Source organism: Podarcis raffonei, chromosome 11, assembly GCF_027172205.1.
Source record: "Podarcis raffonei isolate rPodRaf1 chromosome 11, rPodRaf1.pri, whole genome shotgun sequence".
Lineage (NCBI taxonomy): Eukaryota > Metazoa > Chordata > Lepidosauria > Squamata > Lacertidae > Podarcis > Podarcis raffonei.
Window position 1 is genome coordinate 31,208,184 of NC_070612.1, and position 27,433 is coordinate 31,235,616.

The following is a 27,433-nucleotide window of genomic DNA, read 5'->3' on the forward strand; positions in this document are numbered from 1 at the left end:
TTTCAGATCAGCTCTGCTACTCCAGCTCTTATACTCCATGTAAAATTTAGTGTGTTTTTTAGGTTTTGGCAGTTACAAAAAATGCATTTGCCTGTTTCTGCATCCTTTAAACATGCTGGCATTACTTGCTATGTTTAATGGAACTCCTTTTTGAATAATATATAGTTGTCCTCAACTTTGGCCATACTTAGGTATAAAATAAAAACTCTTCATTGGCTAGGCATTGGAATGTAACAGATAGTTTTGTTGATTTTAGAGTTGCTGCTTTGTTATGATTCCATTTTTAGATTTGATGCAGTGTTTTAACAATATTTTATTTGTTTTGATTGTGATGTTCTGTATTGCTAGCCACCCTATGCTTCCATTGGGAGGAAGGCCAGAACAGAAACATAAGGAAATAAATAAAATGCTTCACTTCTAACGTAGTTGGGTTTTGTTTTGCTTTCTTACAGGGAATCCCATAAGAGACTCTTATGGTGTAAATTTATTGAGAATTAACTTCTGCTGTGCCCATTGGGGATCACTCACTACTGTGTCTTACTTACATGTTCATCCTAGGAACTATTTTCAGCTGTGCAGTGATTGTGACAATTATAGAAGAGTCAGTGTCTGCCCTTGGCAGTTCACTTTGATAACAGTTGGAAACAATGGGAGAGACATTCCCCTGTTATAGTACTAGTGGGGAGTGATCACTGGTAGGAGACAAAATTCTGCTAGCTGGAAGCATGCAGTTGTTTATTGTCATTTAACTGAATTTCAGAATTTAGAATTTTATGTAAAATCCTCACCAGTCAGCAGTTTTTTTCTTTGCAGTAATATATGAATGGAAGTTGAGAAAACTATGATACTGGCTGATGTGCCTCTTTATCTTTTTTCCTAATCAGTTTGCATTCAGCAGCTTCCTCTCCTGACTTATCATGATGAATGACTGTTGTTGCAACAAAATGTGCTGTAATTGTAGATCAGAATTATTTATGATGATTGCAGCTTTTCATTACGGATGCATTCTACTCAATGGCTCATCTCTCCCTAAGGATGGAATGTGTATGACTAAAGCCTAATTTAGACCCAGTAGTAATTCTGCTTAGAATTGGATCAACATCCAGTAAATACTTTGGAACTAAAACTTTATTTTGGAAAATATGGGAGTGGGACATGAGAGTGAGACAGGGACCATTGTATCAGAGATAGAAGTCATGTGTGAAGTGGTCTAGCTTGATGTCCCAATATTGGGCTAATTGCTCATAAATAGCTTTTCATAATGCTATGGAGAATGGCTCCTCTCCTACTACAATTGAGGTATGAATACAACTTTGTATGAAAAATGATCCTGTCTCTTATGCTAGACACTTAAAGATTATCCACACACAGCTGCAACTGTTTTATATGGCAGAGAAAGGGCAAACATATTCCGAGTTGTAGAGAAATGATTTGATTTCAGAGTTTGACCCCCCCAGCACCTCTTTGAACTATCGGTCAATCCCCCTTATCCTCATATCATCCCCTGAAGTGTCATCCAGTGAGGAAAAAGAGGAGGAAGACTAAGAGCTGCGTTTATCCCTCACTGGTAATTGCAACAATTAAAAAAAATGGTTTCCTAGTACTTTACACAATTTTGCTTATACATTTGATAGCCAGGAACATAACCCTTGCATAAGATTACCTGTATTTGGCAAACATTTAAATTCTTCATTTGTGCAAATTTGCTTGTTTCCTTTTTCAAGGTGATTGTTGCTGAAGTTGCATTTTACTTGTGCAAAACAAAAGCCCTTGATTGCCATTTAACAGATGTGGAGATAGTAGTATGCAGATCTAGTCATCCCTCTAGATGCATTCATGAATATTTTCACTATTGTTTCACAAATATGAAGAGAGCTGTGCCATTATACCACAAAAAAACCCAAAAGGAGCCATTCTAAAGTTGCTAGAAATGGACTGTGGGATATGTAGGATGTTTCAAGTTTTTAATGTTTTACTTAGAAGGTTGAGAGAAGAAAAGAAAACTTCATCTTAGTAATAGTTCTGCAGTTCCTTGAAGAGTCTGTCAGGCTCAAAACTTGATGGGTATTTTTGCATGGGTTTTTGTTTAACTTTCTCTCACACTTTTGGCACGGACCATATTGTCCCCGTCCCCCAGCCACATGGTTGTTTATACTCAGGGGCTTCCAGACAGAAAAAAGACTGTTGCAGCTTTTATGCTAAAAGTATATAGAAAGTTTGACCCATCTATCTCAATTGCTGTAAATCTAAATAATATTGTAGTGCAATTTGTGTTTGTATAAAATGTAGACAATATACATGATTCGAGTCCTAGTACAGATATAAAAACAAACTAAAATTCAGATAATGCAATCTGAATATTTAGTTTCTCATAATATTTGTTGTACTGTATTTACAACAGATTGTAGTAGAAGCAAAAATGTTTTAAATGGCCCTTTTACAGTGGCATATTTATCCCATACATAATCCTCTATGGAATTTTATTATTCTTGGGAAAGTGTTTAAAAAACATAGTGAGGTGAAAAAAATAGGTCACTTGATATTGGATGATGTTCTCTTGACCCGGTTTTTAAATATTGAGGATTACAGCAGGCAAAGTCTATGCATGCTTCTTTTGTGTTAGATTACTAGAGCTATAGTAGCATAGCCATATGTGAAAATGATTTAAAGTGCAGATTAACCTTTTGAGGGTAGTGTTTCATCTTTCCTCTGTCGTAGTATGTTTACATTTACTGCTTCATGTTAGTATATTATGTATTCATAAATAGAGTTCATAAACATGTTTTTCCAGTCCCAATGTGATATATAGTTAGTATTTTTAGATGTATTTATGTTCTCCTTTAAATACCCATACAAAAACTAGGCGGGGGAGAATGTCTGAAGCCTTTTGACTCAGAGAATGGTCCTCCATTTGAATCATAACAGTCATAGTTTTTTGAAAAGGCCAGCTCAGGTGGAATGCTACCCATAAATGTAATGCTAGATCCTTCAATTTAGAGAGGTGTGTGTGTGTCTTGTATGTTGAATTGGCTCTCTGATTTCTAGACTGGTACTAAGCTAGCCCCTGATTGCTGGTTTATCCAGACAGATGAGTATAATCAGCTTGACATGGGAGCAAGAAGGGAGAAAAATTGAGAGGAGAGAAAGTGCTGGCATAAAAGAGTGCCAGAAATTTGAATTGGGGGGGGGGGGAGATAAAAAGGAAAACAGAGCAGCAAAGGTTTTGATAAAGCAGGGATGAAAACACACAGAGGAAAATGGTACATAGTTTTAAACAACAACAGAGCTTTGAATAGAGCAGGCATGGAGTAAACCTGAAGGGGGAAGTGGCAATTTTAAACATGACAGAGCTTTCAGTGGAGCGAGCAGGGGTGACTCTGGAGGTTGGGGAAATGAATGTTTAAAAACAAAGTTTGAGTACCCCAATAAGGGAGTGGGGGGAAGTGTTAGCTGCTGCATTGTGCCCATCTCTGCTATTTCTTCTTGTTAAAATTGGTTTGTTTTTAAAAACTCTTGAGTGTCTCTACATCCCTGAAGGGAAGAACAAGCGGGGGGGGGGGGGGGAGAGACTGTTTTAAACTTCACCCTCTTCCATTCCCCAGCTGCTTCATGTGTGAGAAATAAAGGATGTGGAGCCCTCAGATACTCCATAATACTGTGCCTACAGTATGTTTCACTTCTGGTATCATGTGTTGTCTTCAAAATGATGTTCTAGATTCAGTGTAGAAATTTAGAAGATGTGCATATATGGGTGTTTGCTTGTTAATAAAGTATAACACTCACCAACCGAAAAGTTCTCTAACTAAACAAGAAAACTGGCAGGATTGCTCTTCAGAGTCCATTCATCTTAAAGATACAGTAACTTATATCATCATGGCGTGTGCGCATGCAAAGGGAGCTGCAGAATAGGAGACAGGACATTGCATGGAAATAGGGGTGCTCTATGTGCAAAGGAGAGTTGAGAAAAGAGGCTGAAGGTGCAAATGGGTGTGCAAGGGAGGTTGCAAAAAAGGAGAAGGTTGGAGGTATGGGATTGGGGTTAAAGATGAAAGCAGGGCCATGAAAGAATCTGAAGAACAGGAAGGGATGGCCACTTAAGAATTGGGCAGAAGGTGAAAACAATGCTTCATGGTTGCAATGTGCTGGAGGAGAAAGATGCAGTAGGCTACGTGTGTGTGCGCACACGCAAGGGGAGGGTGCACAAAAGGAGGAGGAGGCATGGACATGGGGGTGAAGATGGAAATGGTTGCAAAGGGGAATTGCAGACTAGAAGAGAGAAGCAGCTTCAGAAGTGGAGTTGGGAAAGTGAAATGCAAGCTTAATAGCTGCATGTTGTGTTAAGGGGAAGCTCTAGGGGTTTAATGAGGGAATTGCAGGAGTGTTAGCAGGCAGAGCAAGCAGTGGTACAACCCCTAGTTAACTAAGAAAGAGTGTCTATGCTGTGGCCAGTGGGGAATATAAATCCACAGAATAGACAAAGGTTATTCTGGGTTAAATATTTTCATTGTAAACTGTTTTCTGATGGTGTTGAAGATATTTTAAGAAACTTGCTGCTTTATGTAACTTTGCCTTCTATCTACACAGCCCACTTAAGTGGGGTGATCCAGACAGAGAGCCTGAAATTCTTATATTGTAGAGAACATTCAATCTGTAGTAAAATAATCCTTTTTTAACAGTGAAATTAATTCTCGACTTGATGCGGTGTCGGAGGTCATCCTATCAGAATCGAGTATCTTTGGCCAAATAAAGCACCTTCTATGTAAGATGCCAGATGTTGAACGAGGACTCTGTAGTATTTATCACAAAAAGGTAAAAAAAATCAGTGAGCTACAAATGATTAATACTATATTCTGTTATATTAAAATATGGGTTTAAACTGGCATTTTTTCCTTGAAATTTAGGTTTAAGATTCATACATTGAAAGGAAGGAGATGATTTAACCCTACATTAGTAGAAAAATTAACACTGTAAATCTAGTCCCAGGGTCAAATATATACCTGAAATAAAATACCTGATTACTAAGCATAATACTACCCACATTTTTTTTAAAAAAAGCCTTTATTGAGACCCTCCCTTTTCCAGTAAACAAGAAGAAGCTACAAACAAGTCATTGGGCTGAAAGAGTACACAACATCTGTTTTCATTTAATTCAGACAAGATGGCCCTGAAACACTGCATGGCAATTCACACTTCATTGGTTGATAGGGCTGACTGACCCAAGATTTTCATTAACCAACCCCCACCCGCCCTGTTGCAGTATGTTTGAATTTCACCATTAAGTGGAGGGTTAAATCAGTTTCAATATTAGCAGTGTCTTGAGAAAAGTATTTTGTTCATTTGTGATTAATACAAAATATGGATTTCCTTCAGTCTTTGCTGAGCAAGTTGCCTCATAATGCTGTAGGGTAGTAGGCCTACAGTTTCAGGCTATGCATTAAAATATAAATTAAAATATTATTGACATTCTAATTTATACATTATTAAAACGACAACAATTAGACTGCATCCCATGTATGTAAGTTCCCTTCGCATTGTGATACCAGCAGCAAATATAATCAGGGTGCATATATTTAAATGAATGTCCAAAATTGGGAGGAAACTAAGGAACATTAATTTTTAAAACATTAGCCTTGAAGTTACAATTGTTTCTAATTTCAGTGTTCCATTCAAGAGTTCTATCTGGTAGTCAGCACACTCTCTCAGTTGGAAACAACAATCACAGCACTGGTTCCAGCTATACGTACTCAGGTTCAAGCACCTTTATTACAGAAGAGTCTTTTGGAAATTCCAGAATTGCTTTGTTCAACAAAGAAGTATATAAGCATGCTTAATGAAGCAGCAGCAAAGTAAGTAACAGTGCAGTCTTTCCATGTTTACTCAAAAATAAGCTGTACTGAATTCAATTGGACTTATTTCCAGGTAAATAGGGTTAGGATTGCAGCCTAAATTGTTATATAAGCATGGTACAATAGTCTTATGTAATATTAACAAATGGCTCTAACAGAAGGTCTTGTAATCCTGGCCATGCTACCTGGATACCACTACTGCTACCCTGTTGCCCCATCATTTACCGTACCCTCAGGCAAAGGTCTTTGAGCCCACTGGTTTTGACAGTAGCCACCTAGCATAGACACTCAGTGTGCAGTTAGTATGGAAAGTGAATATAGAATAAATCCTACTGGACTGAAAGATTGTTCAGTTTCTAAGCTGTCCATTCATTTTTAACCTTGAGGAGCTAGTTTCCTTGAGTGTTTCTTAATAAGATTTCTTAATCTTCACCATAAGTTCCTGGGGCAGGGAACAATAGTTATACTAATTGGTTTGTTTTTATTATTACATTCTGTACATCAAACACTATATATCCCAGTTTACACCATTGCTTTGAAATGTCATAAAGTTACTTTGACTATAATCCCTGCAAGTGAAACAAAATTGTTTATTTCTTTAGTTTGGTTTATTTATACTCTTAAAATATTGTTCTTAATCTGAAAGGTAATGGAGTTTGTTTTTTTACTAATGTGTGTGTTAGTATTACATATATTTGGTAACATATTGTTACGAATGTACTACTGTACTTTTTTGTTAGTATTAAGGAATGTGTGTACTTTGGGGGGTGTCTATCTTAACTGTTGGATTCTGTATACTTAGAAGTGGAGACAAAACCCAACTGTTCAAGGATCTTGAAGAATTTCCCTTAATAAGAAAGAGGAAGGATGAGATTCAGGAAGTTCACTCTCAGATCCAGTTACACCTTCAGGATATACGAAGAACGCTAAATTGTCCCTCTAAGGATTATGTTACAGTGTCAGGACAAGCAGTAAGTTAAATATTTGCTTCATATTCTTTCTTGTTGTATTTGCCATCGGTCATATTTTGTTCAAGTGTTCATTTGTCAGCAGACAAAACTTCAAAGACTAGAACCACCTAAGCTGCTGGGAATTTAGTATTTGTTCCCATTGACCAGGGTTAATCAAAAGGGCCTCCCAAGCACTGCATGAAGAGGCACATTACCCACAAGTAGAGAGACTAGTTTATATTAAATTGGGATATTACTGCAGCCTGCTTTCAGTCAGAAAGTACATTCCCCTCCAACAATGATATTGTCCAGTGATCTGACAAATCCAGCCAATCTCTGCCATATAGCTATTATCAACTTTCACACATAACGGTTGAGAGAGTATTCTTCAAGAATCTTGTTGGCTTCTTCAAGAGAAATTCATCAGACCGATGTAAAAGTAGCATATAGATTACCAAATTAAAGCTTGCTTGAGCACAGACGATAATAAATTATAGTGCAACTGAATTGGTTAATTAGTGAACCTATACAATATAATAAAGGATTCAGAGACAATAAAAAGACAAAACAAGGGTAAGACTGCCAATCCATCTTCAAAAGTGAGAAAATGATCCTCTTACTCATCTTTAGGTAGGCAGGTTATATGCTGTCAGAATAAATAATGCTTCTGCAAGCTAAAAAGCTTAGAAATGTTTTCCCCTGATATTGTATTGATATGCTATATAAAAGAAATAAAGTGCATTTTTTTGTGAAAGATCATTTGGATTTCTTGCTAGTAGAAAGGTTAATCTTTACTGCTGTTTATGCTGCTTAAATGTTTTGAATGGAATGCAAATAGAAGGACAGCAGCTAAATAGTTGATACACAATCCTTTTCAGTCAGTTTGACAAAAGATGTGTGATTTGTATGATGACTACCAAATGCCAAATTATACATAACATTGAATTGCCATATCACTTTGCTACATTGATTTTCCTAGCCCCCATTTCTGAACCGGACACCTGTTTTCCAACCAATGGGCTGACTTGCAACCAATAGAGCTGCATTAATTCCAAATCATTTTTCCTGCTACTGTCATTCTAATCCGAGATATTAGATACAGTCATATATAAAGAGATTATCTTCTGTTGATAAAGCTTTTTTTTCAAGGGTAAACAAAGAACAAGTGAGATAGATATAAGCTCAGCCTCTGGCTTTTGCATTGAGAATTGTTTTTAAAAGTAGGTAACACTTGATACCCACTTTGCTGCCCTGGGCTCCTTTGGAAGAAGGGTGGGATATAAATCCAATAAATAAATAAACCAACACACTTTTAGCTGTACAATCTGACATTATAACAGATAAGTTAAACTGTAACGTAAGTAGTAACGAGGTAGCATGGGAAGAAACTTGACTAGGATATTTTACATAACAATTTGTTGGGCCATCTATTGATGGCTGCAATAATCTCAGTGGCAAGATTTTGGTATTTTGCTGTAAAATATTAGGACTGTGGAATGTTGTAGTTCAAACAAGAGGGTTTGTACAACTTAATTTTTCTTTATGTGAATGCATTATATGTTTGTATCTCGCTTTTCCTCCCAGGAGCCCATAGATTGTGAATTGATGAAGGGTGGGATAGTATGGAATAAATGATAACAATGATAACAATAATAGTAATGCAGAGATATTTTAGTTTCAGATTGAAGTCAAGAACTCACTTTTATCTTCTGTACCATATGATTGGATTAAAGTTAGCAGGTATGTAAAGATAATGTAATTTGCAATGTGATTACCATTAATTTTATTTACGTTAATGGTGAAGATGATTTGCATGAAAGCACCTTAAGGTTCTGAATGGTGGGGTTGGATGAATGTTTTTAAATACACCTTTGCAAACTATAAATCAGTATCTAATACTCTTAGGTACAGTAATCAGTCTTGGCATCAGCACATGGCAAAGGGGGCATTTCCAGGTTTCTACACATGCCAGTACAGCCCACTAGGGATGTTGCTTTACCTGGTCCTATGGACACAGAGGTACCCAGCAGCGGCCAGTCATCACTTCAAGCTAACTTCTTGGTTTGCCTGACGGTGGTCAGTTTACTTGTGGTCACTGTGAGTCAGCCTCATTCCTGCTTGCCTACTGGCTTACTTGGTGGCAGCAGCCCATTGCAGGATCACCACTATCAGGAAAATCTCTGCCCAGTAAGCACTGCATCACAGGGAAGTGGTGAGACAGTTGTCAGCCTCCTGCCATGCTCACTTTGCAGGCTTGTGGACCAGTCAGCACTATAGTGGAGTATTGCCATGAGGAAGGGTGTAAGATGCAGGAGCCATGGGGAGTCTGTTAAGGACCGCTCAAAAGCTGTAGTCAGGCCTAACAGTAATATATCTGTAGGTGCAGGAATTTCATGTATGTCTGCAGTACTTTACTCAGTCACATAATGTAGTCAGATTCCTTACTAAATTCAGGGCTATTTTCCCATCAAAAAAATCTGACATATATTTGGACAGCTGTGTTCTCATCTTAGTTAATACGTTTTTCTACTTTCATGGAGCTTCCATTTATAATGTGTGGATGTTCATAATGTAACATAAAGTTTGAGGTAGATAAACTGATTTCCTTCTTCCTTTTATTTTTTATACTGAGAATGCAGTCCTGTCATCTGTTACGTGCAGGTACATCCCATAGACTTCAGTGTGACTTTGCTCACACTAATTCACAGCGAGGAATTAAAATCTTTTATTACTACTTAAATATTTTCCCTTTGAAAATAGTATGTACATCTCATAACAAGTTAAATGTCGTAAGCTGAAATGGATCTGATGTTAAAGCAAAAGATAAATATTATAACATACAGTGGTGCCTCGCAAAACGAACGCCTCGCAAAACGAAAAACTCGCAAGACGAAAGAGTTTTCCGTTTTTGAGTCGTTCCGCAAGACGAATTTCCCTATGGGCTTGCTTCGCAAGAAGAAAGCCCATAGGGAAATCTCCGGGGACCTCTTTTAAATGCTGGCGGTGGGGAGCAAAGCCTTTCGCCCCCCTCCGGCCTTCAGAAGAGGTCCAGGAAGGCCGGCGGGGGCCGAAAGGCTTTGCTCCCCACCACCAGCATTTTAAAAGCGGTCCGGGATAGCAGGGAAACGCGCTGCGCTTTCCCGCTGTCCCGGACCGCTTTTAAAATGCTGGCCATTGGGAGCAAAGCCTTTCGCCCCCCTCCGGCCTTCAGAAGAGGTCCAGGAAGGCCGGCGGGGGCCGAAAGGCTTTGCTCCCCACCACCAGCATTTTAAAAGCGGTCCGGGATAGCAGGGAAACGCGCTGCGCTTTCCCGCTGTCCCGGACCGCTTTTAAAATGCTGGCCATTGGGAGCAAAGACTTTCGCTCACCGCCGGCCTTCAGAAGAGGTCCTGGACCTCTTCTGAAGGCCGGCGGGGGGCAAAAGTCTTTGCTCCCCCCCGCCTGCCTTCCCGGGACAGCAGAGACTTCTCCGCTGTCCCGGGGCGATCTTAAAATGCTGGCGGGTGGCAGCGAAGCCTTCGCTGCCGACCCCCAGCATTTTAAAAGCCCCCGGGACAGCGGAGACTTCTCCGCTGTCCCGGGCGATCTTAAAATGCTGGCGGGCGGCAGCGAAGGCTTCGCTGCCGCCCGCCAGCATTTTAAAATCTCCCCGGGACAGCGGAGAAGTCTCCGCTGTCCCGGGGGCTTTTAAAATGCTGGCGGGTGGGAGGAAAGCCCTCCTGTCCCCTGGGTTTGCGGGGTGGGAGGTGGGGAGAAGGGCTTTTCTTCCCACCGCCAGCCTTCAGAACAGCCTTCTGAAGGCTGGCGGTGGGAAGAAAAGCCCTTGTCCCCCCCCCCCAGCCTTCAGAAGAGGTCGGGGGACAGACTGTCCCCGGACCTGGTCTGAAGGCGGTTTCCATAGGAACGCATTGATTGATTTTCAGTGCATTCCTATGGGAAACCGTGCTTCGCAAGACAAAAAACTCGCAAGAAGAAAAAACTTGCGGAATGAATTAATTTCGTCTTGCGAGGCACCACTGTACATGATATCTAGTCTTCCGGCTGGTAATTTAATCTAGGACTGAATTAAAGCCTGAGGTATTTCACCCAGTCAAACCATCCTCTGGAATTATATTCTTGAAATGTTATGCTAGATCACAAGGGCTTTGTTTACTAATTGTCATTGGACTTCTTTGCTGAATCAGGGTTACCAAAGAAGGGAGGGAATATGTATTTTACACAGTAAGCAGTAGAAGCCTATTTCTGAATAAATTTGATTTCTCCAAAGGTCTCTTAGCATAGAATTGATTGATTATTTTGATTTTAAAAAATAAAATTGAATCTAGGAGCATGTGCTCATATCAAAAGCTCATCAAAATGATAAGAGTACCAATCAAGAAACTATCATGAAAAACAAAAGGTTCTTGATCCATGTGCTGCATGCATTGGGCAATCTTCCTGATTTGTTTCAGTGTCTTGTGTTTGCTGGTTTTGTGTTTCAGAAGCATATATGTAAGTGTAAGCAGATATAAAGAACTCTTTCAGAAGGAGCCTGGTGAATTGTCTGGGAACACCAAATGCTGTAATATTAGTGAAGATAAACAAGTGTAGTCTGGATGAGAAACTGCTGCCCATGTAAGAGCAGGATATACATGTCACAATCAAAGAATGGGGGCAGGGAGGGAGCTGTCTCAGGTTCATAACATGCCACCAATGTGAATATCTGCATTGAGTATATTCAAGGCCTGGGTGCCTTGTCACAAGAAATAGGAAATCACTAGTAACTTTCTGTGTCTGTCAGTTAGATTTCAGTGCTGTAGAAAGAAAGGTCAGTTGGTTAGAGTGTGGTGCTGATAAGATCAAGGTTGCAGGTCCGATCCCCGTATGGGACAGCTACATATTCCTGCATTGCAGGGGGTTGGACTAGATGATCCTCAGGGTCTCTTCCAACTCTAGAATTCTATTCTAAGATTCTATGTTGTGTGTTCTGTTACATGTCAACTTTCAAGGACACAGATTGGAGCATTTTTTCTGGGGGGGGGATGAGTAGGAACTCTCCCCTCCGCCCCGATTCAAAATATAATACAAAAGAACAGTTTTTATTGGTAGCATAATTATTATTTTTCTCAAATAGAACTGCAACTTGGATTAGAGAGTCTGTGGAAATAAAAGTAAATGCAAGCTATCTAGATTGCAGCGAGAGACACTATCTTTAGCCTAAAAACAGGTAGATAAAGGTTTTAAGTTGTTAGTTTAGAAATACTTGAGATGTCTGAAAGGCCTCACTAAACATTACATACAGATCTGTGCAACTGAGCTGGGACAACTGCTCCTTTTTCATTTTGTTTTTGAAAGAGCAGTTTTGAAAAAGCAACAAGAAATAGAGAAATAGTTGAAGAATGATTATCCTTTCTCTTTTGGGAAGTATTGAAACATATGCAGCACTTACTTTCTTAGCAACACTAAGCTTGTTTAACTGCTTTCACAACACAATATGTATATTTTATAGTTTATTTAGAATATGAGATTGTAGTATTTGTACAATTAAGAGGCCATAAAATTAATGAGTCACACTTCAGGGAAAGCCTTCTGAAGCAAAAGTGTTTTCAATAGTTGCCTAAATATCAAAAGACCAGGCAGTTGTCTAAATTCAGGTCATATCTGATTCCAGAGGACTGGAGCTGGAACAGTAAAAGCCCAGTTTCTAATGCATGCTAAATGCACCTCTGGGGAGCATATGGTACTCTCAGCAGTGCCCAGTCTGAGGACCCAAGGCTACATTTACTTGGGCTTACACAACAGAACTTGGAATTACTTCCATATACAAATGTGAAGATTCGGGGGGGGGGGTTGTTACTGTTTTTTCAAGGACTTAGAAAATGACAACCACCCAACTGAAAACTTGAAAATTTTGGTATCACTGAAAAAGCTCTAATCAAATACTTGGTCATTCTAAATATTGTAGAATGAATTAAATGCTTTTAAGAAGCTCTTATGTAAGAGATTCTACATATGGATAAACCAGGTAGGTAAACAAGATGGACCAATGCTACATCTTTGTCTAGCATCTCTCTCCATGCAGCCTTCAATACCCATTCCTCTTCATTTCTTTTTATCCTGCTTTCCTGAAAACTCTTAATGTAAAGTTACAGTGCTATGTAGATTTAGTTGTTGGTACATTGTGTTCACAATAGGTAATTGTGACTGCTTCTCACGTTGCATTTTGACTATAAGAAAGGAACCTCCATGAAGTAAAAGTGTGTTTTTTGTTGTTTGATGCACAATGGTATGTTTACTGCAAGTAAAGTATTTGAGCAGATATGAGCAGCAACTGCTTTGTCAAGAACATTTCCACTTCAGATAGTATGGATCACGCTCTCTTTCCTTATCTCTGTGCAGAAAAAATTTAATTTGTGTACTGGTCCTAAAAAAAGAACTGGTCTGATTTTTGCATATTGCTACATAACTGATTGCTTAGTAACCTTGATTTCCTATTTGGTTTTCTCTTATAGCACAAAAGCAGTCAGCCGCTTCCACACTCCTTTTATTGTAGAAAATTACAGGCATTTGAATCAGCTACGTGAGCAGCTAGTCCTTGACTGCAGTGCTGAATGGCTACGCTTTTTAGAGTGAGTTTACAAATTCAGTTTTTTCTATTGAAATAAGATTATAAAGTAAGTTACAAAATATAACTATAAAGCTTACAATTCGTATTATTATTATTATTGAAGCATCTGATGTGTAGTTTGCCTTGCTTATAGGCTTACCTGAACTTCGAAAGGTGGTTATATTTAAAATAGAGGCAGTACTTTAGAACTGCCACGACCCATTTGAGTACTTCTATCACATTTTACAGTTTTTATAAAGTAAGTAAAGGGTAGCCTAATTGGTCATAGGAACACCAGAAGCTGCCTTATAAGTCAGACCAGGCTTCCTCAACCTCAGCCTTCCTGATGTTTTTGGCCTACAACTCCCATGATCCCTAGCTAGCAGGACCAGTGGTCAGGGATGATGGGAATTGTAGTCTCAAAACATCTGGAGGGCTGAGGTTGAGGAAGCCTGAGTCAGACCATTGGTTCATCTAGCCTAGCATTTTCTACATTGACTGACATCACCCCTCTAGAATTTCAGGTAGATGATGGAGTTTGAACCTGGAAACTTCTGTATATGTGAGCTACAGCCCTTCTTGAGATGATCCACCTGAAATAGATGCTAGTGTGTCTCTAGTTACAGCAGTGCACTCTAGTAATCTAAGATAATCAACAGAATTACACCAAAATAGGACTGTCCCTAAGGAGTGCAGGATCCAGAGCAGATTACACTATGTGTACCCCTTCATGTCCTTCCTGTCTCTGCTGTCGTTCCTCTTCATTGTAGTGGGGGATCTCTTCCTCTCCCCAGCTTACTTTTTGCTGGTAATGGAGAGGGTTTGCCACTACTTTAGCAGACGTGATCTTCCCCCTACCTCCTTACATTTTTTTCTCTTGTTGCTGCTGTTGCAGTGGCAGTGCTGGCAAAGCCCTCCACCTCCCCCCTTCCTGCCTTTCTCTAGAAAGGGCAGAGGTAGAAAGCCTTGCCAGGCAGATGGGGGGGGGGGCAGTGGCGCTGTTGGCCATGGGCACTAACTGTGAGGCTCAGAGCAGTTGTCCCTCTTTGCCTCCTGACGAACAACACAATAGCACAATAGCAAAGTCAAAAGAACTTCCAGCTTAAGAATGCCAGAACTGCCACGACCCATTTGAGTACTTCTATCACATTTTACAGTTTTTATAAAGTAAGTAAAAGGGTAGCCTAATTGGTCATAGGAACACCAGAAGCTGCCTTATAAGTCAGACCAGGCTTCCTCAACCTCGGCCTTCCTGATGTTTTTGGCCTACAACTCCCATGATCCCTAGCTAGCAGGACCAGTGGTCAGGGATGATGGGGAATTGTAGTCTCAAAACATCGGGAGGGCTGACTCTAGCAAAAGACTTTTAGAATGTCATTAGGAAATTAATTATAGTGACAGACTGTCCGCCTCTTTCCACCAATGGCACTGTTGTACCCAGACAACTTCTACAACAGTTGAAGAAAAACAGCAGCTATGCCTCAGAACCATCACTCATGTATTGCTGGCAACACTTAACATATTCTTCCCCCCTAATGGCAGAGAGGAGCTGCCAGAAGAGCTGGGTAACACAGCTCTACCTTAGCACAGAGTGCTGCAGATCAATATGAGGTAGGTTCTGCTCTTGAACAAAATCTGCAGTGGTACAAAGTCTGTTAGAGAAGAAAGCATGAGGCACTGGTATGGTGGGGTGGTGCCATTCCAACAGCCGTGTTGCTCTTGCACTGGCAAGAGTGCAGGATTGGCTCCACTGGTGCACCCACACAGCCCTGACTCAGCCACTGCTTTGCCAGCTATTCCTACTCCTGCTTTCTTGCCTAACAAATGGAAAGTTTAGGCAATCTTTAGTATGTAAGTCTGCAGGCAGGGCCTGTTGTCCCTTTTAGTTTGTGTATAGCGTCTACCATCAATCACTTGGCTTGACATGCTACAAAAGAAGTAATTTTGTTGTCCCCGAGAGGGGGCAATGACAATAAAGATATTATTATTATTATTATTATTATTATTATTATTATTAAGTATGTGTCACCTGATATCACTAATGTCTTGCAGTAGTAATTCATAAGAGGAGGGCAAATACTTATTTTAATGCGATAAATTCTTCATCTTTTGGCAGTCCTCATTGCACTGTTAATATACCCTTTCCACATAGTCTAATTTAATTTTGTTTGTCCTTTAAAGAATAGTCCCAACCAGGGTGTTTTCTCTCTCTGTCTCTGCCTGTGTGTGAGTGAGACAGAGACAGAAAGACAGACAGACAGACAGACAGACAGACAGACAGACAGACAGACAGACACACACACACACACACAGAGAGAGAGAGAGAGAGAGAGAGAGAGAGAGAACGAGAGAGAGAGAGAGAGAACTCTACTTGGTACAGAGTACCAGCACCTTTTTTTTCTGCCCATGGCAGCCATTTTTTGCTGACACCCACTGCACATATATGAGTACCAGCATCTCTTTTTTATTTTCAGTTTTACCCCAAAAAAGTGCTGGTCCAAACCTTTATATAGGAACTTTATATAGCAATATTTTAAAAGACTATCCTGTGCTGCCACTTAGTTCAACATTTTATTCATATTAATATTTTATTCACGTCTTTCTCCCCCCCCCCATTTACCTCTATACAGTGATTTTAACGACCATTACTACACAATATCTAAAGCTGTGGGTCACCTAGCAACTGTGGACTGTATATTTTCCCTGGCTGAGGTTGCCAAACAAGGAGACTACTGCAGGTAATCACTGTCTAAACAACGGTAGAATATTATGGTTAGCTTTGTTGATTTTTTTCACTAGACTACAAAAACGAGTACTGTCAAATGTATGTTTGTCATATTTGAGGACACATAGTGATGCTTCAAAAGATTAGACAGTGTAGTTTCTGGGTAGGATGGATTGATTTACATTTCCTGTAGATTGTGGCCTGATTGATTCAGTTTCAGAAAAGCAAGAGTCTGGTTTCAGATGCCTCACCCCAAACTCCATCTAACACGCTGTAACATAATTTTCTTTTCAGACCTGTCATAAAAGATGGAAGGTCAGAGATAATGATAAAAAATGGGAAGCACCCTGTGATTGATGTGTTATTGGGAGAGCAAGAGCAGTATGTTCCAAATGATACACATTTATCAGTAAGTATGGTATAGGGAATCAAAATATATCATGACACCATATTTTTGGTGTGGATTAGCCCCCCCCCCCCCCGTAGACGAAAAAGACACTGAACATGGTTTCTTAATTTCATACTGTGCTTGGACCTTCAAAAAGGTTTTGACTGGGTACTAAGTACGGTAAGCTTAACTGTCATGGAATAAGAGGAGGGGTCCTTCTGTGGGCCAGGAATTGGTTAAGTAGCAGGAAGCAGAGATTAGGAATAAGTGGGCTACAGGCATCTCCCTGTTTATGCAGGGGTTATGTTCTGAGACACCACATGTGTTGGTGAAATCGTGTAGAATTGAAACCTATTGAAAAAGCAAATAGGGGATAGCTCAGTGTGTGGCAGCTATTTCATGCTAGGGATCATTGGGAAAGGAATTGAAAATACAGTAAAACTGCTAATATCAAAATGCCATTATACAAATCTATGATGTGGCTGCATTTGGAATACTGTGCACAGTTCTCTAGACCATTTACAGTGTGAGAAACTGGAAGTAGCCTGCAGTGACGTGAGAGACAAATGGTATCATTCCCCTACAGTGAGAATCCAACTTAGCATGGAACTTAACCCTTCCTGGGTGGAGGAGAGGAGGAAGTCATTTTTGTCTCAGGTGACAGCTGAGGTGTGGGTCATGCCTGATATTTTTATGTCATATGTATGTCTCTCCCAGTTTGCTACCTTTTGACATTGATTGCCAGAAGACCTATTGGTACTACATTATTATGATTGAACAGCTGGTTTTGTGTGGAGTGTCTTTATGTCTTTAATATGTATCTGGGAAGTGTGGAATGGGGATGCCAGGGGTAGCTTGACCACAGTTGTTTATGCATTAAAACCTCAAGGTTGGATTACTGCAGTGTGCTCTGGGTGGGTCTACCCTTGACATTGGTCCAGAGGTTGCAGTCCTGGAACTGTTAAATTACCTGCTTCTGAAAAGTATTTTAATGATAGTTTCCCTTTCTCCAGGAAGACGGTCAAAGGGTAATGATAATTACTGGACCTAACATGGGTGGAAAGAGCTCTTACATAAAGCAGGTTGCATTGATCACAGTCATGGCACAAATTGGTTCCTATGTACCAGCTGAGGAAGCAAGAATTGGTATTGTGACTGGTATATTTACCAGGTGAGATGTCAAAGCTTCATGTTTTAAAGATAAGTAATCTTGTAAATTATAATTTCACTTCATAAGACATTTCTTTTAAAATATCATTTGTGTGTGCTGATTGGCTCAGTGTATAGCTTCGTTCTTGAAATGAAGAGCAAGTTTCTAGCTCTCAAGGTCACTGGAAAAGTTTGGAAATATGAAGATGGGTTATGCTTAAAGGCTCAGATTCCACATTGGGCTGTGTATCCTCTACCTACCTAGGGAACACATTTATTTACTTTTCATGTCTCCTCCTTTTCATGGCCACATGTTTCTGTCTCCCATTTACATCTCATCATTTCATCTGTTTTGTGGGATGGTCCTATTTCCTGTGAGAGTTACCTTGTGGTAGCTGGAAACTGTCACCAAAGGTTCCTAATGACCCAGTTCAACACTCAGTTAGATCTTTGAGCCATTTTTAACTCCCCAATCAGGAATGGATTTGTGATTATGTGGAAAATCAGCTTGCAGCCAACTTAATTCATTGTTTGAAAGTAATTTAACAGTAACTGCTAAAGTGATGTCCTTGACACAACTGCCCACCTCATCAGATTCCAGGATGTTTTAATTACATGACATTTCTGTCTGTAATGATCTTAAGGAGTATGCAGGTTCTCTCATGACCAGTGTGCTAAGCAATTCAGACCTGCTTACATAATTCCCTGCTGCATGATGCAGCAATTTGCTTTGAAACTAGGATTTCCTTAAATGCTGTTTGTTTTCAGAGTTTCAGTTTATGAAGTTGCTCATGATTATCGCTGAAAATTCATATTAATAATTTAGGGTTATAGCAAGTAATCATTTCCCCCCTTTGTGCTTTGATGTGTCCGTTGAGTGTATTTTCTTGTACAGGCTATCTAATCTAAATGTAGAAGTCAATTAAACAATGCTGCCCCTGTTGCACATCATCTAATGGGATCAAAAACATTCTGGCAGCAGTGATATATCTCTTTTGTAACTTTAATAAAAACGAAGGATATTTTTATGTCTGATAGGTGCAGACAAAAAATCTGAAAGATGTGTTTGGTTTTTTAAATTGTCTATTGAATTTAAAGTTTGATAATTGTACAAAATGCTTTATTCTCTGGAATGTGATTTAGTTGGCTCAGCAGTTATTGAATTGTTTCCAGATAGAATTTGCTCTGTGCAGATGAGTCTCTTATCAACACTTGAAATAAGTAATTAAATTGGATCTCTGCACAATTTGCAATGTGCAACTGTATTGCTGCATGTGTAAGAGTGGGGAGAGATGAAAAATTATAATAATTTGGGTGACAAGGGACCTCATCTGCTACATGTATTACTAATAATTGACTAGAGACCTGGAAGAACAACCATAATCCGGGAAAACATACAATATTTTGGAGTAAATTAATACTAGAAAATACCTTTTTTTACTTCTTTGGAATTACCGGTAAGTAAAAGAAAAACTATGAAGTATTAACAAATTGGTTGTTGTTGAGTAGCATACTAACTGAAGACATGCCTGGAATTTGCTGGGGATTGACTTCCAGTGCCTTGTGGTGGTGGCAAATTGGTTTTGTCTTAGCAGCAGTGAACTAACACATACATCATTCCTGAAGTACCTTTGCCAGCAAAGTTATTTTCAAGTGCCCAATATTTTTTTTAATGCTTTTAAACACAGAGCAAGTAATAAGAGTATATTAGTGATGAGGATTAAATGTATTTATTCTAAGTAATATTGTACCTTGGTGCTATATACAATAGATGCCAAAAGCAAGTTCATTTCTTATCTAATGGTTTTTGTGTATCATTTGGACCACTTATCACTGTTGGACCAGAGTAGAATTGTTATTTATCATGGACAAAAGAGATTTGTTTTTACAGCTGCTCCTGAAAATAGCTAAAAGATAAAGGTCACTTCTGCTAAGGAAGTCCTGGGGAAAAACTTTCCATGAATGTAATTAGTTGAACAAATGGTTAGGGTGCAACACATACGGCAGTATACATCTGCATTGTTGTCTAGATGTTCATGTAGTTTCCAGTGAAGTATCAAGCATAACTAAATATTTTAAACCTTCAGTACGAAAAGTTTGTCAAAACATATCCTGGCTCAAAAAAGTATTTATTTAACAAAATTTATATGATTGTAAGAAAACATCCAGGCAGTTTGCAAAAATATAAAACAAAATATTAAAATTAATTGCAGGAAGAGAGCATACATCTTGTTTTCTTGCAATAAATATTTGAAGACCATGGGATGATATTCAACTAAGTTATACTCAGAGTAGACCCATTGAAATTAATAAACACTTTTATATTTTGGAGTTTTTTCTTGTGTACTTCAGCAACCAGATAATATTCTTATGTACAGCAAAATTACGTAATAGAAGTTCAGATGATTTTTACTCATTCTTTACGCATTTTTTATTTTAAAAACTCAATAGTGTGTGCTTCCTGGTTTTCTAATTTGTACTATTTTCTAATAATACTGAACAATTTTGTTTTATTTTGCAGAATGGGTGCCACAGACAACATATTCAAAGGTCAAAGCACATTTATGGAAGAACTGACAGAAACAGCTGATATAATTACTAAAGCAACTTCCAATTCACTAGTAATTTTGGATGAACTGGGGAGAGGAACTAGCACACATGATGGAATTGCAATTGCTTATGCTACCCTGGAATACTTTATTAGAGATGTAAGTGCATTATCTGTCCCTTTGAATGATCTAAGTCAGAGCTTTTCAAACTGTGTTGTGACACGTTAGTGTGAAGTGCGAACGCTCCCCATGATCCCCAGGGGCTGGAAAGGGGTTAGTTTAACCTCTGGTTTGCTAGTAAAGCTGAATTACTGTTTTGCGAAATGATGCATGTCTAAAAAGTGTTTCACCAACATTAAAAGTTTAGAAGGCTTTAAGTTGTGAAAATGAGTTTTCCCCAGATGATTATCTCAGTGCACCTTCCCTAGAAACAGATTCCGTGGAGCTGGAGCTGAGAAGGAGCAGGGTTCACACCTTGTCCCATTCTTGATAAAAACCATCTGTCAAGAAAACTAAGGCTGATTCAGTCAAATGACTAGGACTGAACCCAGTTGCCTCTTCCCCTCCCTCACCTTCTCTAAATAGGAAGTATGCATATTTTAAAGCCTTAATGTATTTTATTTCTCTAGGTTGGTTCATTGACACTGTTTGTCACCCATTATCCTCCAGTGTGTGAATTAGAAAGGGCCTACCTGAGACAAGTTGGGAATTACCATATGGCTTTTCTGGTGAATGAAGATGATCGTGAACAAGAAAGGGGTATGATATCAAATTTAGACACACACACACACACACACACATATATATATATATATATATATATATATATATATATATATATATGAATATACATTTCACATATCACACCTTTCTTCCAAGGAGCTCAAGGTGGCATACTTCTTACCTTTTTATCCTCACCACAACCATGTGGGGTTGGTTAAGCTGTGAAAGGTCACCCAGCGAATGTGACTAAAATGATTGAAAAGCTAGCGTAGTATGGTGGTTGACTTGAAGTAAGATTTCCAGGTTTTTGAGATGAATAAAATATAAACCATATTGAACTCAATTATGACATCTTCATACAAATGTATGTTTTTGTTTTTTGTTTTCCTAGGATCTGAAGGTGAAGAAAATCCTGAATTTGTCACTTTCCTTTATCAAATAACAAGGGAAGTTGCCACAAAGAGTTATGGGCTAAACGTTGCTAAACTAGCAGATGTTCCTGATGAAATTCTTAAAAAGGCAGCTCGCAAATCAAAAGAACTAGAGAGATTAGAGAATATGAAAAGGTTAGAGAATGGATTGATTGACATCTTAGTAATAAAACTTTCACATATATCATCTGGGAGAGCCTTTCTGAGCAGCCATAAAAAGTAGATTTAAAAGATTTTCAAGAGGTGCCTAAATGCTTAATTACATTAACGTCATTACAACCTACAGTCTGAGTAGCTAAACGTGAATTCTATTAATGAAAAAACTTCTTTAGGGAACTGTATGTTTTTCTTTAACAATTGTGATGACTACTCATTAATGGCCTGATGTAGCAAAAATGACCTGATACAACCAAAACCAGTCACTGCATGGCTCAGGGTCCATACTAGCCATGTCAACAGAGTGCTAAAGTCATTTCTTCAACCCTTTAGCACATGTCTTAAACAGCTATAGGGGTGCAATATGGAAGTCTCGCTTTAAATATAACATTTATATTTTGGATTGAGGATTCAGAAATGTAAGTGAAATACTTCTGGGACTGAGGACTCTTCCAGATGGGCTCCTGTTCATTAAACAGTGATGTGGTATCACCTCCCTGTAAATGTTTGCAAACAATCAGGGTGTGTGCTCCTAAAAGACTTCTAAAAAGTAATGAAAAATAAATTACTAGTGCATCTTAAAAAAAGGTCCCAACAAGTACTGTTCATTACTGCTTTAAAGGGCTAGGGCAAGACGGAACTGTTAAACACATGCTTCATTCCTTCTTTCATACATTTGAAACACTATTTAAATTTGGTCAATGCTTTCTTGACACCCTAAATAACTTGATAGTTTTGGTAATAATTCACTATAAAAAAAAGATTAAACTGTTTACCATTTGCAAACTTGAAAGGGGAAGAAAATTTAGAATCACAATTTTTATGGCCCTAATGCAGGGGTTGCCAGCTGGGTGCTTATGGGCACATATGTGCTCCCACAAATGGCCTTCCTGATTGGCTACATGGCCCCCTCTTTTTGCTGAAATTAGACTTAAAAGAAGCATTATTTCTGGCCAGTAGAATGGGTTGCAGTGTGTGTTTGGTGGTGGGCCAACCAGCAATTCAGTTTGCAGATGTGTCCATGCATCCAAAAATATTGGCGTCTCCTGCCCTAATGTTTTCAAAAATTTGCTTTTGTCTTCTGAATAACCCCAGGGTAGTATATTGCACTTTTTATTGTAGGAATTAGATATTAATTCTAGTATCTTCTGTGTGAAAATTCACACAATAGTAGGAAGTGAGGATAAAATAAATATTTCTCCAGTGTGTGGGATTCCACATTGGCACACATGTATGGGACAGGCTGGATTATGCTTTCACTTTAAGTAATAATACTTTCTGCAGTAAAAAATATAGATATATGTTTTTAACATAGCTTTCATTTCAGTTAAAGTATTCTAGTGGATTCCCCCCATGTTCTTTTCTTTCCACACCACCATTGTGACATCAAATGTAAACGCATTCATAATACTTTGTCTAGTTAGAAAAATCAGCCTTGCCTTTCTTCATCTAATTCTTCTTTACTGAGATATTTAAATACTAATGAACTGAACATTTAATGAAGTTCTAACACTGAACTTGGTGTTTGTTTGCTTTTAGAAAAAGGCTGATGACCTTTGTTAAAATATGGAATACTACCAATTCTGGAGAACTGCAAAGATGGAAAAGTATGTGCGAAACAGATAATGATTTCAGCCAACTTTAAAGATTCCTTAAAACCTGCCAATAGAAAATGGAAATAGCATAGAAGATTTAAATTAATTTATTATACAAAGCAATATATTCATGCAGTGAAATTTCAAATCATAGGTGTGTATCTGATGAATGGGTGGTTCACATGGACATTTTTTTCATTTCATTCATGCAAACTGTCTCCAGTGATGTAGTTATGTGGAGTAGCATACTATGTGCCAGATAAGTAGAAGACATCAGAGAAACAGAGAAAAAGACAGGTAACCACATAGTACCTGTATGTTTCTTTCCCATAGGATAAAAAAGTCTGGCAGGAATTTAGTTTTGGAACCCGCACGTGAGTAGGTGGGTTATTAAGCATCATTCTCCCAATGCTGTGGCCAGATTCAGTTTGGGAGGTGCCTGTAGTTGCTCTTCACTTTAAAATGAAATAACAAAAAAAGCATGGGACATCACTTCATGGGTCTCCTGCCACATTACCTAGAGATGTAAACTAGCATAGCTACTGCAGCTGTGAAAATCGCTACAGAATGAACCATTTACATGGTGCCTTCTTGACATGATCATGGGCACATAACACGGGCAAAATCATGTAAAGAAAAATCTAGCCGAAATGGGCCCATGTGAAATGGTTCATTGATTTAAATGCAGTTGATATTTTGTAAGCTCCAGTTGTTTTTTCAAACTGCTGTCTGGTGGGTTTTTCCACTGAAGTGCAAGTATTTTGTTAAATTTGCCCATATTATGTTTCCCAAACTTTATCAGCATTATCTCCAAACTGTACTTTATTTAAAATACTGAAAAATGCTTTTTATAGTTTGATGATGTTAACTAATTTCAGATGGAAAACATGAAAATCATGTTTATAAATTACAGGAAAACACATTTGTATTAAATAAAATGATGGTTTTAAAAGGATACATTGATTTTTATTAATGTTACAATGACTGAACAGTATGATTTAGCAGATGTTGAATTATGTTTACTATCAATTTAGTAATACAGAATAATATTTCATGATGCTTATTTTTTTACTGATGTGAGTAGTTTCTTGCTGACATTTGTCCTGACGCATTCCCACAGAATATACTGAAAATATTCAATGTATGTGCATCTCTTTATGCTCTTGAAATGCCCATGAAATCTTGATAAAAATAGTATTGCTACTACTGCAGATGCATTTGCAAGCCCAAACAAAACAAGTACAAGTCAGTTTGTCAAGCACTCAGTAAGAATAAATTATCTAACTACTGTATTTGTTAACTTCCATTAAGTATACAAAATGAAAACGTACACATAGTCGAAAATGCTATAATTCTTTCTGCTTGAAGCTCTTTGATGCTGGTATTGATAAAGCTTAACACTTACTGATGGCATATGATGTTTTGTATGGAGGATATTAGTTTAACATCCTTGGTTACAGTGGTACCTCGCAAGACGAAATTAATTCGTTCCGCGAGTTTTTTCTTCTTGCGAGTTTTTTGTCTTGCGAAGCACGGTTTCCCATAGGAATGCATTGAAAATCAATGCGTTCCTATGGAAACCGCCTTCAGACCAGGTCCGGGGACAGTCTGTCCCCCGACCTCTTCTGAAGGCTGGGGGGGGGGGACAAGGGCTTTTCTTCCCACCGCCAGCCTTCAGAAGGCTGTTCTGAAGGCTGGCGGTGGGAAGAAAAGCCCTTCTCCCCACCTCCCGCCCCGCAAGCTCCGGGGACAGGAGGGCTTTGCTGCCGACCGCCAGCATTTTAAAAGCCCCCGGGACAGCGGAGACTTCTCCGCTGTCCCGGGGCGATTTTAAAATGCTGGCGGGCGGCAGCAAAGCCTCCGCTGCCGACCGCCAGCATTTTAAAAGCACCCGGGACAGCGGAGACTTCTCCGCTGTCCCGGGGCGATTTTAAAATGCTGGCGGGCGGCAGCAAAGCTTCCACTGTCCCGGGACGATTTTAAAATGCTGGGGGTCGGCAGCGAACGCTTCGCTGCTGCCCGCCAGCGTTTTAAGATTGCCCGGGACAGCGGAGAAGTCTCTGCTGTCCCGGGAAGGCAGGCGGGGGGGAGCAAAGACTTTTGCCCCCCGCCGGCCTTCAGAAGAGGTCCAGGACCTCTTCTGAAGGCCGGTGGTGGGCGAAAGTCTTTGCTCCCCCCCGCCTGCTTCAAAAGCCGTCCGGGATAGCGGAGAAACGCGCTGAGCTTCTCTGCTATCCCGGGAAGGCAGGCGGGGGGGAGCAAAGACTTTTGCCCCCCGCCGGCCTTCAGAAGAGGTCCAGGACCTCTTCTGAAGGCCGGCGGTGGGCGAAAGTCTTTGCTCCCCCCCGCCTGCCTTCAAAAGCCGTCCGGGATAGCGGAGAAACGCGCTGCGCTTCTCCGCTATCCCGGGAAGGCAGGCGGTCGGGAGCAAAGACTTTTGCCCCCCGCCGGCCTTCAGAAGAGGTCCAGGACCTTTTCTGAAGGCGGGCAGTGGGCGAAAGTCTTTGCTCCCGACCGCCAGCATTTTAAAAGAGGTCCCCGGAGATTTCCCTATGGGCTTTCTTCTTGCGAAGCAAGCCCATAGGGAAATTTGTCTGGCGAAGCACCTTGAAAAACGGAAAACTCTTTCTTCTTGCGAGTTTTCCGTCTTGCGAGGCATTCGTCTTGCGAGGTACCACTGTATATAGTTTCAGAATTAATGAATTGGCTCCAAAGAATCATTAGTGAAACTTCTGTACATGGAAATCTCTGGCAGTGGCTCTGATTTTGACTTCTGATGCTTTCTTTCTGCTGCAATTAAAAAAAAGGAATCCAGAAATTTGGGGAGACTCATCAGAATGCTTCCCATTGCTGCATTAGTTGCTGCAGCTAGGCAGAGAAACTTTGAGGTATATGCCTAAAGTGTTTGGATGCACCAAAGGCTCTCTTTAGATCATAGGAGCCAACTCCAAGGGGCCGAGGGGTCTTTGGCCCTCCCAATAAAATATTTGAGGGGCTGCCCCCCACGTTGGTGAACATTGTCATTCAAATGGTGTGCCTGCACTGTGTTATGTGATCAATTATGTGGGGCGGGGCTTACCTCCCCCCCCCCATATTTTATTCAAGTTGGCACCCCTGCTTCAGATACTAGGCTTCATGTATTACGGTATTTTTCGCCCTATAGGACGCACTTTTTCCCCTCCAAAGATGAAGGGGAAGTCTGTGCGCGTCCTATGTGTGCGTCCCTGCACAAAGCATCATTTGCAGTTTTCTAAAGGTGGGTGAAAGTTTTGGAGGGGAGCCCACATCTCAGCACACATGCTCAAAGTGACATGGCTCCTGCTTTCCCACTCAGTTCTTCCTTAACCTCTACAGCTTCAGGACGAACTTTTGCCATTTTTCATTGAGAGAGCATTTCTTTTTCCTTTATTCCTACAGTGTTCTTCTTTTGTATATTTGTGTTTTGTTGCAGTCCAGTCTGTGCTGGTGGGCATCTTCCCAGCTTCTAAATGTTGGTCATTTAAACTTCGAGGCAGTTTCCAAAATGCTTGCCTTGGTTGAAGGTATGACTATTAAACCCTGCAGGTACCACATGAAGTGTAAGGCATGCACAGCAAACAAGGTCAAAATGTGACCTGCTTTGGTATCCAGTTACAACCTTCCTGTTACCTGTTGTTCTCCAGACCACTGGGAATCATAGGACCAGCTTTATTCCATGAACTAAATTACTGGTTGTTTCAAACTCGGTGCCCACTTCTCCCGGTGCCCACTCATCAGTATCTAGCTACCAGTCCTTGGTATCCAGCCAATTCCTGCTCCATATCTGTGTAGTCATCACTTGACTTAGTAATTACCATTAATTACTTGTCAGGTTTTGCTATGTTACTTTAAAATTAGAATAGGGAGGAAAATCCTCCCAAGGCAGCATTAAAAACTAAACATGCAATACAAGGTCTTGCTTGGTGTTCAAACACAAAATTAAATTAAAAAGAATTAATATGTGTATCTGAAAATTTTCCATCAGCAGGATCTTCAGCTATACATCTTTAGTGGCAAGTCCCAATCTTTGCAGCAGGTATTGTAGTTCGTTATTGGTCTGTATTGGAAGTGACCAAGGCAACATCTGTTGCTGCTGTCTTGTCCATTTTAAGGTAAGTCTGGGCACTTTTAGTTCTGCTTCTAAATAGATAATTACTGGCAGCCATTTACACTTGGATTACATGGAAAACAATAGTTTGGAATGTGGGGAGGTACATAAACACCATGAGCCATTTTCCAAATCGCCACTGGCCATCCTGCTGGTATTTCATGAAGTCTGTTTGCCCCTTCTTGGACGGGTGGCTTTGCAGGTGGGCC

The 27,433-nt window shown here is 39.7% G+C and overlaps 1 protein-coding gene across 1 annotated transcript in view; it reads left to right on the top strand.

Annotated features, from left to right (window-relative positions):
* MSH3 (mutS homolog 3) overlaps positions 1-23,369 on the top strand; it is a 53,057-nt gene extending 29,688 nt beyond the window's left edge. Inside the window, exons 13-24 of the mRNA XM_053409244.1 lie at positions 4,677-4,809; positions 5,659-5,846; positions 6,649-6,817; positions 8,472-8,536; positions 13,288-13,404; positions 16,013-16,120; positions 16,402-16,516; positions 17,509-17,666; positions 20,166-20,352; positions 20,823-20,952; positions 21,308-21,482; positions 23,043-23,369. Of these exons, the coding sequence (XP_053265219.1) occupies positions 4,677-4,809; positions 5,659-5,846; positions 6,649-6,817; positions 8,472-8,536; positions 13,288-13,404; positions 16,013-16,120; positions 16,402-16,516; positions 17,509-17,666; positions 20,166-20,352; positions 20,823-20,952; positions 21,308-21,482; positions 23,043-23,148 (1,651 nt within the window). The 3' untranslated portion in view covers positions 23,149-23,369. The remainder of the gene's footprint in view (positions 1-4,676; positions 4,810-5,658; positions 5,847-6,648; positions 6,818-8,471; positions 8,537-13,287; positions 13,405-16,012; positions 16,121-16,401; positions 16,517-17,508; positions 17,667-20,165; positions 20,353-20,822; positions 20,953-21,307; positions 21,483-23,042) is intronic.
* Positions 23,370-27,433: the final 4,064 nt, after the last annotated feature.